Below are 15,458 nucleotides of genomic sequence, written 5' to 3' on the forward strand. Positions count from 1 at the left end.
GGCAGAGGATAGCTCAGGATGAGTTTTGTCCATCCTTCTAGCTATTGTCTGTGTATCTGTATCAAGTTTCAGTTTGCTTTAATGTTCATGATAAGAGAGATAAATATATTGTGTATCAAAACAGTAAATAAGTATAATTCTAAGCAAAAAGGGGGCATAATTAATGAAATATAGGTGCAGGAGTAGTGCATCTTGTGCCATATGATGTGGAACAATTGTTTTAAGTTTGAATAAAATATATTTAGTAATAACAGAGAAAGAGTGAAAGTGCACCAAAACTTTAACCTGAAATTCTAAGTAAAAGTAAGGAGGATAATTCATAAAATATTGGTGTGAGAGTTATGGCTCTTGTGCCATATGATGTGGGTGGTGATGAGGAATAACTATTTGACTATTTTAAGTTTGAAACAAATCCATCAAGTAATTACGAAGACAAGGAGAAAAACAGAAAGTGTTAAAAAGACTTTAACCAAGGTGGGGACACGGAATGCCGCCGCCGCTGGGGTGAGTAAAATAGCTACCATATACTTTGTATATTCAAGCTAAAAATAATGTATTCCCAGCATACCAAAAATAGATGTTTGCTATTTTTCAGCTGCTGTTTGGGTCTCAAAAATGTGATAGGTTCAGAATCCCAAAACTGGAGGTTTGCTATTTTTCAGCTGCTCTTTGGGTCTAAAAACTTTTTTTTTTATCGACATAATTTAAGCTCACAATCACACAATTTTACAGACAAAATCCAAAAATTTATGTTATCTTTTATTTTACTCTTAAATATATTCACTTCAAAATACTAACAGAAACACATTAACTATTTTAACAACACAATATATATATTTTGACATATCAATATCACTTTTCTGTTTCATAACTGATGTCCTCTTATCCAGATATCACAATGAATACAAATCAAGCTGTCTCCACTTAACCATAGACACTTTATAAAAATATTAAAAGCACAATTTAGTATTTCAACAAGTAACACATCATTTATGCTGTCTTCACTTACGAGTGTATACATTACACGCTGACTTTCCCTCTCTAATAAGTTCATGAGATGAAGAGAATGTTAACATATAGAGTGATTGTTCATTTTCACAGACATCAAGTTCTGAATGGTTTCCAGAGCTAGGTTGCTCCTGCTGTCAGCCTGTATCTTCCTCAGTATGCTGAAGGACGGCTCTGGATCAGCATTGCAGTGCAGTAGTGACAGGAGAAGTAAAGACATCTTACTCAGTTTAAGACACCTTTCCTTTCCAGTGTGAAGCTTCATTTCCCAGATAGATACCCAGTGTGTCTCTATATGATCTGGTTTGGGCAGTTCAGTCTTGGGAGTAAGAAGAACCACTGACAAACCGGACAAACAGATGGCGACTGCAACAGAAAGATTTATATTTAGCAATTGTGTTTCAGTTAAAGAAATTGAATAATTAAGTTAAATAATGTATACCAAGAGCCTCGCCAAGCAGGGCAATATATGCTCGAAGGGTTACATCAGAGGATGGGGGCAAAATTTAAAGAACTTGACTGTTGAAGCCCAAATGACAGGAACAACAAAGGGAAGAAACTCCAGAAAAAATCTAAGTCCACAAAAAATCCTTAGCAGGTACAGGTAATGTCGAAATACACCTTAAAATTGGAGATACCATACATGTTGTAGCACAGGAAAGTGGTCTCGGTTTTCCCCTACGGCCAATAATAAAAGTTTCAAAATAAGCTACCCGTATTTATAGTAACCATGTTGGTCCTGAATTGCTCACCTGTCCACACACAACCCAGTCCATTGTGGCCAAGATTCATTGAAAACCACCAAGTAGTTTCAGAGTAGATGCCATAACAAGAGCTATCAGTGGGCAGCGCGTTCGACTATTCTCAGTGCTTGATAGTATAATACAAGAGCACCGCCTTGCGGGTGCTGACGCTCATCTGATTTTTTTTGTGTAATAGAAATATTGTCCTACCCATGATTTTCTAAGTCTAAAAAGGGCCATCATTCTTGCAAAAACAGGATAGAGTTATGTTTCTTGATGTACAGTGTCCACTTATGATGGTGAAAAACTGTTGCAAGTTTTAAAGCAATAGCTTTGATAGTTTATGAGAAAAGTTGACTTAAACATAATACTCAACCAAGAAAATGATTTTCTAAGTCCAAAAGGGGCAATAATTATTGCAAAAAGCAGGATGGAGTTATGTTGCTTGCTGTACAGGGTCAGCTTATGATGGTGAACAAGTGTTGCAAGTTTCAAAGCAATAGCTTGATAGTTTAAGAGAAAAAGTTGACCTAAACATAAAACTTAACCAAGAAATTTGATATTTTCTAAGTCCAAAAGGGGCCATAAATCTTGCAAAAAGCAGGACGGAGTTATGTTTCTTGCTATACAGGGTCAACTTATGATGGTGAACAAGTGTTGAAAGTTTTAAAGTAATAGCTTGGATAGTTTAGGATAAAAGCTGACCTAAACATAAAACTTAACCAAGAAAACTGATTTTCTAAGTCCAAAAGGGGCAATAAATCTTGCAAAAAGCAAGATGGAGTTATGTTTCTTGATGTACAGGGTCTGCTTATGATGGTGAACAAGTATTCCAAGTTTCAAAGCAATAGCTTTGATAGTTTAGGAGAAAAGTTGACCTAAACATAAAACTTAACCAAGAAATCTGATATTTTCTAAGTACAAAAGGGGCCATAAATCTTGCAAAAAGCAAGATGGAGTTATGTTTCTTGCTATACAGGGTCAGCTTATGATGGTGAACAAGTATTCCAAGTTTCAAAGCAATAGCTTTGATAGTTTAGGAGAAAAGCTGACCTAAACATAAAACTTAACCTGGCAACGCCGACGCCGACGCCGACAACCGCTCAAGTGATGACAATAACTCATCATTTTTTTTCAAAAAATCAGATGAGCTAATAAGGAATGAGTAAAACTTAACATTACAATAAGCATGTTCTAAGTCAAAAAGGGGCCATAATTCAGTCAAAATGCTTGATATAGTTGCCTTTTTACAGACTGGGGTCATGATGGTGAACAAGTATGCAAAATATGAAAGCAATATCTCAATGCACTTCGAAAATATTTGGGGTGGTATGCAAACTTTTGTGTGACGCTCATGCTAACGCTCACACCAATTCTAAGACAAAAAGGGGCCATAATTCAGTCAAAATACTTGACAGAGTTGCCTCCTCCATTTTACAGACTGGGGTCATGATAGTAAAGAAGTTTTATAAACAAGAGGGCCATGAAGGCAGACTTTTTGACCCCAGATGACCTAATATCAAACTCATCCAAGATTTTATTGAGGGTAACATTCTGACCAAGTTTCATTAAGATTTGGCCAAAATTGTAACCTCTAGAGTGTTAACTAGCTTTTCCTTTGATTTGACCCAGTGAAATAGTTTTGACCCCACATGACCCAGATTCAAACTGGACCTAAGCATCATCAAGATTAACATTCTTACTATGTTTCATGAAGATACAGTCATAAATATGGCCTCCAAATGTTAACAAGCTTTTCCTTTGATTTGACCTAGTGACCTAGTTTTTGACCCCATCTGACCCAGATTTGAACTTTACCTATATATCATCAAGATTAACATTCTGACCAAGTTTCTTTTGTTTGTTTGTTGTGGGTTCAATGCCGTTTTTCAACAGTATTTCAGTCATGTAACAGCGGGCAGTTAACCTAACCAGTGTTCCTGGATTCTGTACCAGTACAAACCTGTACTCCGCAAGTAACTGCCAACTTCCCCACATGAATCAGAGGTGGAGTGGTGTGATTTCAGACACAATGTCATTTATCAAATAGTCACGGAGAACATACGCCCTGCCCTAGGATCGAACTCACGACCCCGCGATCCGTAGACCGACGCTCTACCTACTGAGCTAAGCGGGCGGGCTGACCAAGTTTCATTAAGATATGGTCATAAATGTGGCCTCTTGAGTGTTAACTAGCTTTTCCTTTGATTTGACCTGGTAATCTACTTTTTGACCCTACATGACCCAGATTCAAACTAAACCTTGAGATCATCAAGATTAACAATCTGACCAAATTTCATGAAGATACAGTCATAAATGTGGTCTCCTCTAGAGTGTTAACAAGCTTTTCCTTTGATTTGACCTTGTGAACTAGTTTTTGATCCCAGATGTCCCAATATCGAAATCATCCAAGATTTTATTAAGGGTAACATTCTGACCAAGTTTCATTAAGATTGGGCCAAAGTTGTGACCTCTAGAGTGTTAGCAAACTTTTCCTTTGTTTTGACCTGGTGATCTAGTTTTTAACCTCAGATGACCCAATATTAAACTCTTTCAAGATTTTACTGAGGGTAACATTCTGACCAAGTTTTATTAAGATTGGGCCAAAATTGTGACCTCTAGAGTGTTAACAAACTTTTCCTTTGATTTGACCTGGTTACCTAGTTTTTGACCCTAGATGACCCAATATCAAACTCATCCAAGATTTTATTGAGGGTAACATTCTAACCAAGTTTCATTAAGATCGGGTCAAAATTGTGACCTCTAGAGTGTTAACAAGCATTTCCTTTGATCTGATCTGGCGACCTAGTTTTTGACTCCAGATGACCCAATATTAAACTAGTCTAAGTTTTTATTGAGGGTAACACTCTGACCAAGTTTCTTAAGATTAGGGAAAAATTGTGACGTCTAGAGTGTTAACAGTCAAACTGTTGATGACGCACAACGACGGTTGACAGACAACAGACACAGGGCGATCACAAAAGCTCACCTTTGAACACTTCGTGCTCGGGTGAGCTAAAAATTATGATTTGAAAAAACAACCCACCTTATCTCTAAAGAATCAACAACCTGAAGAATTTCTTTGTTATCTCTGGGGATACATCATTGTTGTCTCGGTATTCTCTAACACGCCAGCCAACAACTATTCTCTAATCATCATGTTGGTTGTCCCAGACCTGGAAAGGTACCAGACCTGGAAGAGTACCTTGGTGAGATCTGTTGCATCACAGATGACTTTCGTGGTTCTGAAGCACCCTATCAACTTTCGAAGCAGTCTAGTCATCTCAGTGTGGAGGTAGCCAATCACAGATTCACCACTCTGTTAAAGAATATACTACTGTTAACTAACATACCATTAAAAACAATACATTTCATCAAAGTAAGAAAACTTCTAAAATTAAAATTAAAAGACAAATTAAACTGCATTTTCTAAAATCACTATGTTTTTAATGTAATCATTGTTTTTATCATCTCCTTTACCTGAAACTAACAATGAACTTCCCAGAGAAAAGAAAATGAACATAAACATTTAAGTGTGCATCACTAGCCAACACTTTATCTTATCATGATACACCTGTGTTACAAAATCTATGATCCTAGGCCAAAGCATTCTCAAGTTATCATCTGGAAACCATTTAACTGTTCAGGGTCACTGTGACCTTGACCTTTGACCTACTGACCCCAAAGTCGAACTTGACCTTTTCTGATGTTACACCTGTGTACCAAAAATATTTAAATCGGTCAAGCATTTCATGAGTTACCATCCGGAAACCATGAAAACCAAGGGACTGAAAGACAGACAAAATTACTACCTTAAACTTTGTTTTGTGAGAGTATAACAAAACATTCTCTTTAAAATTTCATGGAAAATATTACTTAAAGGGAATTCCTATAGTTTTTAATGCGCATCTTTCTGCGCAGCCGACACTTTCTATGGAAAACTGAACTGAAGTCAACATTTGTTGAAACATATTACAGACAATCTTAAATATGAGGAATCTTGAATGAAATAACATTTTTGATAAGTTATATCAGTAATCAGATGTTGATACTGGTTTATGTTGTATTGACAAGTATCATGCCTGACAGGTATCTTGCTATTTTTGTGGTTGTGTTTTCACATCGCATTTTAGTATAAAGACAGTGTTGTTCATATTATGTAAGATAATTGACTTAGTACTGATAAGACAATATCACCTTTCAGATTATTTAGTATGCAATTATAGAAAGAATTAAGAATTTTTAAAACTTTTTTTAAACTTTTAGCAGACATACATGTAATAAATTTGGGCAGGTTCGCGCCATTTCCGTCCGAACAGGTGTTTGTATTCTAGCGGTCTTAACATAAAATTTAGCCTGGTGACCCATACATTTTTAGCCATTTTTATGCTCACAATACAATTATCTATACACAAGAAAAAAAGGAAAAAAATTCTATGAAAGAGTTTTTTCAAAATTTAAAAAAATATTCTTCACTATGGGTATTTTTCATTGAAAAAAGTTCACAAAAGTAAATATGAAACAATATTTTTTTTTCATTTGTACCCATCATTGTAAGGATAGAGTATTACAAATATGACTATGATATCAAGTAAGTATATGATAAAATCTGTAATAAGAAAAAAACCGTATTGTGCTGCCTGGATGTATATTTTGGTTGGTATTTATAAAAAAGCAGAAAATTATGAAAATGTTCAAAAATCGCTGGCAGTTTCAGCAACAGTGGGTGTGTTCAAAGCAATTTTTCACAAAAACAAGCCTGGTGACCTATTATTTTTATTTGTTCATTGTTTTCAGCACACATTTTCCTATCATATATATGAATTTAAAAAAATTCTATGAAAGGAAAAAAATTATCGGAATTCTCTTTAAATATAACTATGTTAATTAGTAGACTACCTTTGTAAAATAAACCAGAAAACAATTATCTAAAATAAGATTAATGAAACTTTTGTATGTTTTATGAGCATAACAAAACCACTTTATCTCTTACAGTAACAGAGCTTAGTCAATCACTGCTGTTCTCAAAATAAATTTAGTTTCTAAGTATAACCTGAATTCCTATCTTTAAAAGTTTTTTTTATTCAAGTTCCCTTGTTCTTCTGTCTTTTCATATTTCCTGGTGTTTCTTTCTTGCTTTTCAAGTATACTGGTTTTGTTGACCTTCCATTTTGTAGCTGCCTGCTCTCAAGAAGTAAGCCTGTAAAACACAAATCAAACATTGTAAATTGATAAAAAGAGACCCCCCCCCCCAAAAAAAAAGACATGTTTTCATACTCAAAGCTTTCAAAAAGCAGGCAAACTAAAACAAATATATTCAAAATTCCTATTACAAATTGGACATTATTCTGAACAATTTGAAATATTTTCAGCTGTTTCAATACAGAGTTGGCCAAAGTTTTTCTTAAATAAGTCTATGTAAACCATATGACCAAAAGGCAGGGCCATATTTGACCCAAGGGGGATAATCTAAACAAACTTGGTAGAGGAACTTGCTTTTAACCGAAAAAGAATGGCTAAGGCAATTTTGGTAGAGGGTCACCCAGAGATCATTTCCATGAAATATTTTTGAAATCCGGCTTACAATTTCTGACAAGAAACCATTTTCAAAGTTTTTCTTTTTGGTTGCCATGGCAACCAGAGTTCTACATGGAATCAAATTTTTTGGGCAATTTTGAAAGAGGACCACCCAATGATCATTCCTGTGAAGTTTGGTGTAAATCTGCCCAGTGGTTCTGAAGAAAAAGATTTTCACAAAAGCTCACCTTGACAGTTGAGCTAGTAATTGTTTAAATTTGCATACATGTATCAAATTTTATGGTTTTGTCCAGATATGTTTTTTCATTCAGATATCATATCATATCACAGCAGTCTAGTATTCAGCAGTTTGACCTTCAGGTAATTCTCCCATTACAATTTGTAGAATATGATATGCAAGAAAAAAAGATCTATGTCTGGAAGCAGATAGAAACACTTGGTTCTTGGGTAGCTGTTACACTTGAGTTGGATATTCCCATCTGCACCTGCAGCTAGTAAAAGATTTATAAATTCTTTAAAATCAAGCTACACATTATAATAAACTGGTATAAACTTAAAGATCATGTGAATATATTGGCAAAAGTTTCACTGTTGTTTTTTCTCCCTGCATGTTCATATATCTCTCCTATTGAATGCTGGTTCATACCACCCCTCTGCATGGTCATACCTCTCGCTTTGTATGTTCATACCACTTTCCTTCTATTGGCTGAAGGTTCTTACCTCTCACTTTCTACTGTCATACCCATACCTTTCTTACTGTATGTTCATACCTCTATACTGCATGTTCATTCCTTTCTCCTACAAATTCATACCTCTCTCCAAACGTGCTTATATGTCCCACTTGTATGTTCATACCTCTCTACCAGTATATTCATACCGCTTTTCTTGCATATTCATACCTCTCTCCAAGCATGTGCATACCTCTCTCCCAGCATGTGCATACCTCTCTCCCAGCATGTGCATACCTCTCTCCCAGCATGTGCATACTTCTCTCCCAGGATGTGCATACCTCTCTCCCAGGATGGCATACCTCTCTCCCAGCGTGTGCATACCTCTCTCGAAGCATGTGCATACCTCTCTCGAAGCATGTGCATACCTCTCTCCAAGCATGTGTATACCTCTCTCCTAGCATGTGCATACCTCTCTCCAAGCATGTGCATACTTCAAAGTATGTGCATACCTGTCTCCAAGCATGTGCATACCTCTTTCCAAGCATGTGCATACCCAGGATGTCAAACCTCTCTCCCAGCATGTGCATACCTCTCTCCCAGCATGTGCATACCTCTCTCCAGGCATGTGCATACCTCTCTCCAAGCATGTGCATACCTCACACCCTGTTACCTGATGTCCACCACGCCGTGGGATGCGGCTGCCACAGAGGTAGGAAATCAATAACGTTGAGTAGTGGTGTTAGTTTTTTTAACTGTATTTTTTATTTCGACTTTCCATGAAGATATTCTGGTGCAGGCATACGTGTAAATGCCTAAACATATTATATAATTAATCCTGGCCGCCAACTTCGCGAAATAAAGAAGTATACAGCTTTTTAAATTGGACTTTTATTAAAATTGATGCGAAAATCATATTCAACGGCCCAGTACAAAATAATTTGATCGTGTTTACCTCACACGTCAAACGATCAAACATCTGGGGATAATCCTGGCAAGTTTCAAGTCTGTGCGTATGTCTACACAGACGTTCAGACCCTCCAAAGGGACCCTGGTATAGTCACGCATGATAAACTTTACCGCAGAGGGCATTTTTAAATGATGCCCATCCTGCCGAGGAGTCATAATCCAGGATATTGTTTACGGCAGAGGGAAATTTGGTGTAAACATGTCTATTTTGGCTGTTTGTTTTGCTTTTAAGACCTGAGAGGTCATGGAATTATTAGCAATATGCATTGTTTATACTTGTGTTTAATAATGGGCGATTTTCAAAGGTGAACACTGCTGTAACACTGTTAATCAGTCTAGATTGAATTTCTTTCTATCTCCGACGTTGTTTTGCTACTATTAGTCTTCGTTTTGTAAATTCAGTTTTGTTTCAATTTCTTTTTTATCATGAAATATACAGAAATAATGATATCATAAGTCCTGATGGTATCGTTATTTGCATTCTTGCTGGATTCAGTGTTGAATTTACGGTTAATTGCCACTGAAAGTCTTCATTTTGTAGAATCATTTTTGTTTCTTTTTTATCATAATATACAGAAATTTGCTGCCAGCAATGATATCTTAAGTCCTGATACTTGCGTTCTTGCTGGATTCAGTGTTGAATATATACGGTTAATATTAAATATCAAATTGTTTTGCATTATTAAGCTTTCATACCAAGAGGCCATTGATAGTAACATAGTTCTACATAAAATATCAGCTAGGCTAGAAAATTTGAATAAGTCCAGTGATCGGTTCTAAATAAAGCTGTTATTCTTTAATCATTTATAGAAATGTTCTAGACAATTAATTCTTGTATTCTGAACAAAAGAGGAAGGCATACATGTGTTATTACTGTAACACTGGAGTGATTGACCATTTATTTAATTGTCATGTCAAGATAGATCTATCAGAATAAAATGGAAATAACTAAACCACCTGCTTATAAAAATGATATTACCAAGTTACTATCTGAAATGAAGATTTCATCTTGACAACTTTAAAGGTGTATTCAATTGTGATATTTTGACTTGTAGCTTCGATAAATGCCCACACGCTGGTTGCTAGAAATAAGCATTTCACCTTCGTTTGGAAACACGTCAATATATGTTTTTGTCCTATATCCAGCATTCCAAATGTTTTCATCTGTTTCCAGTTCCCTGTAACTAAATGGTCAATCACTCTAGCGTAGACTGCAAATCAGTGCCTTAACTTTCTTTTAAACAATTCTCATATATTTCAAATATATATGCTTAAATATACTAGTCGACAAACTGTGTTAAGCTATATGATCTGATGTGTATTTAAATGAAAGCTGTACATAATAAATGCAAAACGATTTAACATCTATTATTAACCATAAATTCAACACTGAATCCAGCAAGAAAGCAAGTAACAATACCATCAGGACTAACGATATCATTATTTCTGTATATTTCATGATAAAGGAAATTGAAACAAAAATGAACATTTACAGTAGTATACATGTAGCAGATTGTATGCAATGTTGGAGATAGATAGAAATACAATCTAGACTAATTAACACTGTGTTACAGCGGTGTCCGCCATTGAAAATAGCAAATTATTAAACATAAGTATGAGCAATGCATACTGCAAAAAAGTTCCCTCTGCCGTAAACGATATCCTAGATTTTGACTCCTCGGCGGGATAGGCATCATTAAACAAGAGGACCATGATGGTCCTGAATCGCTCACCTCTTCCCACATGACCCAGTTTTGAGTATGACGTCGTTTTTTCTATTATTTGACCTACTGACCTAGTTTTTGAGCTCATGTGACCCAGTTTTGAACTTGACCTAGATATTATCAAGATAAAAATTCTGACCAATTTTCATGAAGATCCACTGAAAATATGGTCTCTAGAGAGGTCACAAGGTTTTTCTATTATTTGACTTATTGACCTAGTTTTCAAAGGTACGTGACCCTGTTTTGAATTTACCTAGATATCATCAAGGTGAACATTCTCACTAATTTTCATGAAGATCTCATGAAAAATATGGCCTCTAAAGAGGTCGCAAGGTTTTTCTATTTTTATACCTACTGGCCTAGTTTTTGACCGCACGTGACCCAGTTTCGAAACTGACCTAGATATCATCAAGGTGAACATTCAGATCAATTTTCATGCAGATCCATTGAAAAATATGACCTCAAGAGAGGTCAAAAGGTTTTTCTAATTTTAGACCTACTGACCTAGTTTTTGACCGCAGTTGACCCAGTTTCAAACTTGACCTAAATATCATCAAGATGAATATTCAGACCAACTTTCATACAGATCCCATGAAAAGTATGGCCTCTAGAGAGGTCACAAGGTTTTTTTATTATTTGACCTACTGACCTAGTTTTTTAAGGCACGTGACCCAGTTTCAAACTTGACCTAGATATCATCAAGTTGAACATTCTGTCCAATTTTCATGAAGATCCATTCACGGGTATCGCCTCTAGAGAAGTCACAAGGTTTTTCTATTTCAAGACCTACTGACCTAGTTTTTGATCGCAGTTGACCAAGTTTCAAACTTGACCTATATATCATCAAGATAAACATTCAGACCAACTTTCATACAGATCCCATAAAAAATACTGACCTACTTTTTAATGGCACGTGACCCACTTTCGAACTTGACCTAGACATCATCAAGATAAACATTCCGACCAATTTTTATGGAGATCCATTCACAAGTATGGCCTCTAGAGAGGTCACAAGGTTTTTCTATTTTTAGACCTACTGACCTAGTTTTTGACCGCACATGACCCTGTTTCGAACTTGACCTAGATCCCATGAAAAATATGGTCTTTAGAGTGGTCACAAGGTTTTTCTATTATTTGACCTACTGACCTAGTTTTTGATGGCATGTGATCCACTTTCAAACTTGACCTAGATATCATCAAGATGAACATTCAGACCAACTTTCATACAGATCCCATGAAAAATATGGCCTCTAGAGAGGTCACAAGGTTTTTCTATTATCTGAACTACTGACCTAGTTTTTGACGGCACGTGACCCAGTTTCAAACTTGACCTAGATATCATCAAGGTGAACTTCTAACCAATTTTCATGAAGATCTTGTTGACCTGGTTTTTGACCCCAGATGACCCAATATCAAACTCGTCCAAGATGTTATTAAGGTTAACATTCTAACCAAGTGGGCGATCACAAAAGCTTACCTTAAATTTGGTTAAAACTGAAAATATTGTTTAATATATAAAACAAGTTCTTTTCTTTTAACAGAACACTTTTTGTTGAATGGAATATACACTTTCTACTTAGCTAAAAACTTAACAATAAGAGGGTCATGATGACCCTGGAAGACTCATTTGAATAACTGGGCCTATATCTCTGGACTGTTAATAAGCTTTTCCTTTGATCTGATCAGGTGACCTAGTATTTGACACCACATGACCCAGATTAAGGAAGAGATTATCGAGATAAACATTCTGACCAAATTTCATGAAGATAGGATCTTAAATGTGGCCTCTACAGTATTAACAAGCTTTTATGTGATTTGAGAATGCGACCTAGTTTTTGACCCCACAACCCAGATTCAAACTACTACTAGACCTAGTGATCATCAAGATAAACATTTTGAAGAACTTTCATGAATATCAGGTCATAAATGTGACCTCTAGAATGTTAAGAAGTGTTCCTTTGATTTAATCGGGTGACCTAGTGTATGACCCCGCATCGCCAAGATTTGAATTTGACCTATAGGTCATCACGACACACATTATGACCAATTCTCATGAGTTTCAAACTTAAACTGCAGACTATTAGAGTGTTGACAAGATTTTCCTTTGATCTGCCCTACTGACCTTGTTTTTGACCCCCATGACCCACTTTCTAATTTGACCTAGAGATCATCAAGACAAACATTCTAAGTTTTATAAATATTGTATCACAACTGTGGCCTCTAGAGTGTAAACAAGGCAAATGTTGACAGATGCTTGACAATGACCAGCCACAATAGCTCACCTTGAGCACTTCATGACTGGAAAAGATATTCATGCTGAAGATTATGAAGATTTAATCAAATAGTTTTAAAGCAACATTCACACAAACATTAAAATACGAGCAATCAAAGTTTCAATATTTAAATTCTTAATGAATCAAACCTTGAACTTGAACATATTTCCGAGGTAACTGGTAAGTAAACACTAGGCAGTCATTTTCAACTTCCTCCAACCTGGAAGAGTTCTCTCCAACCAACCAATCAATTGTATGCATACCATTTGTGTTACATGGACATGAAAATATTGGTGTAACTCTCTTCTTCTGTCCATCTGCAAACATAAAATACAGTAAACCTCGCTTATAAGGAACAGCTTCGGACCTCTAAAAATTGTTCCTTATAACCGAGGTTCCTTGTATCCGTATAGCGAACTAGTTCCTTGTAACCAAGGTTTGCATAACGAACACAATTTGTATAGCGAACACTATTTGACTAACGTTTAAAAAGGGCTCACTCTCATACTCCGGACCGACCATGAATCTTTATGTGAGAATCTTTACGAGTCGAGTAGAAATCCTCTCCTGTAGAGATAGTAAGGTCTTCATGTACATAGCTGAGATACTGTTGAAACACGGCATTAAACCCTAAGCCAAAATGTACGTCAGTAAGAATGACCGTATTTTGTGTTTTTTTTTGGTTTTCTGTTGGTTATTTCTATCTTCTTATTTAGACAGCGCTTCATTATGACTATAATAAGATATGCTGCAGTTACTCGCCTTACCTTGCTTGACTGCATGTTATTTTAACAGGCAATACAAATATAAAATAACTGTTCAAATTTGTATTTAAAAAATGTTAAATTAGACTACCCATTAAGGTTCAAAAGTAGGGCATTTTGACATATAGTGTATATAGTAAATTATACCTATAGTTTCCTACTGTCCATTTTAGCACCTGCTTTATATTTTACAGTTGGAAATTTGGTAAACTCGACTGTTTGCCATTGTTAATCATGCTTAATTAGCAACTTTGTTTAGGATAACATGAAATACCCTAATACATGTAGCTCTAATACATAATTCTGAGTAAATATAAGTCTACTATCTTCTAGTATTTGGTCAATTTTAATGATATTATAATATATATTTTCTATTTATCGTATCCATGAATATCATAGAAATGAAATAATTTGTGTTTATTCATGTGAAGAAAGCGCGTGAAAGTGCTGGTGTTACTCTGACTTCATCAGCTAGTTCCCTATAACGGAGGATTTTTACATTGAATAAAGAAGGAATAAGATCGGGGAAATTGAAAACTGTTCCTTATAACTGAGTGTTCCTTATATCCGAGTTCCTTATAAGTGAGGTTTACTGTAGACAGATGTTTCCACCAAACTGTGACCTAGATTACTGCAGACTGTGTAAACCTGATGCACTGTTTATTTCTGATTTGAGGGACAACAGCTTTATCTATTTTATTTACTTTATTACAAATTAATCAGTTGTTACAAATTTCCATTACATTCTGTGTACTATTCACAAATGATGTCCAAAGTTGTTCTATTTGTTATAACTGACAAGATAGCCTGTCAAAGATAACTGGTATCATAATTTTCAGGCTAAAGTACTGGTATAATGTGACCTTATCCTTTATGCTAATGACCCCCAAAAACAATAGGGGTAATATGACAACAAACAATCAATTATACAACTAGACCATTAAGGTCCAGACATATACTAGCTATTGTTTGAAAACAATTTTAAGCTTCAGTGCCATTTTGACCTTGACCTTTGAAATGCTGGCCCCAAAAAAGTTATGGCATCTACTGACTGCAGGCTTCTGTCACTTGTCTTGTGAAGTCTTATGATCACAGGCCTTAGGGTCAAGTGACCTATAGTTATTCAACGGTCAAAACTGTCATGGCCTTGACCTTTGAAATAACGATTTTTCCGAAACATTAAGGGTTTACTGACAAAAGCCAATCATTATAGTTTGAAGGCATTAGGCATTAGCCCCACAATATCCCAGAATTATTGTTCAGAAACAATTTGCTGTCATAGAAATTTAACATACTGACCCCTAAAATAATATGCCTTTGGGTGATAAACTGACCATAAACAATTATCTTACAAAGACTGACACCTGTATATTTACCAGACATAGACTGCAAACTACTTTCAGTCTCTGGGTCAGTGTGACAATGATCAATGAAATTAAGAACTCAAAAACAGCATTGGTCATAGATTTCTCCTGTGACTGACTGAAAATGGTTTTCAGTCTCAAGGATGTAGTGATCATGACACTAGGCATGCAGGCCCTTGGTCTACTGACAGTGAACAATCACATCACTATAATTCATTTCTTGAGTGTAGGTCCAAGATTTCTAGTTACTGACTGAAAACAGTTTTCAGTTTAAAGGTCACAAATACCTCTGATAACCTGACCTGAAAACAACAGCAGTCATCTACTGACAACAGATAATCATTTGATTAAATAATAGTCTGATCACTCTAGTCTTAAGTTATTGATCAGAAACTACAAGTAAATGG

General features: G+C 35.7%; 1 protein-coding gene across 10 annotated transcripts in view; it reads right to left on the minus strand.

Annotated features, from left to right (window-relative positions):
• Positions 1-845: 845 nt before the first annotated feature.
• The window catches only part of LOC123535014 (intermembrane lipid transfer protein VPS13B-like), a 31,613-nt gene continuing 17,000 nt past the window's right edge, over positions 846-15,458 (minus strand). The window contains exons 3-6 of one of the 10 annotated variants that reach the window (XR_008367283.1): positions 13,073-13,240; positions 6,745-6,951; positions 4,798-5,070; positions 846-1,374 (exon numbers count right to left, since the gene is read on the minus strand). Coding sequence is in view for 4 of the 10 variants with exons in the window: in XM_053524398.1 (XP_053380373.1) it covers positions 6,836-6,951; positions 13,073-13,240 (284 nt within the window). In the remaining 6 variants the exon portion in view is untranslated. Of the gene's footprint in view, positions 1,375-4,797; positions 5,071-5,264; positions 5,540-5,648; positions 6,952-13,072; positions 13,241-15,458 lie in introns of those variants that run through there. The other 9 variants (XR_008367281.1, XM_053524398.1, XM_053524397.1 and 6 more) reach the window with 9 other exon arrangements.

This window comes from Mercenaria mercenaria, chromosome 15, assembly GCF_021730395.1.
Source record: "Mercenaria mercenaria strain notata chromosome 15, MADL_Memer_1, whole genome shotgun sequence".
NCBI classification, from domain to species: domain Eukaryota; kingdom Metazoa; phylum Mollusca; class Bivalvia; order Venerida; family Veneridae; genus Mercenaria; species Mercenaria mercenaria.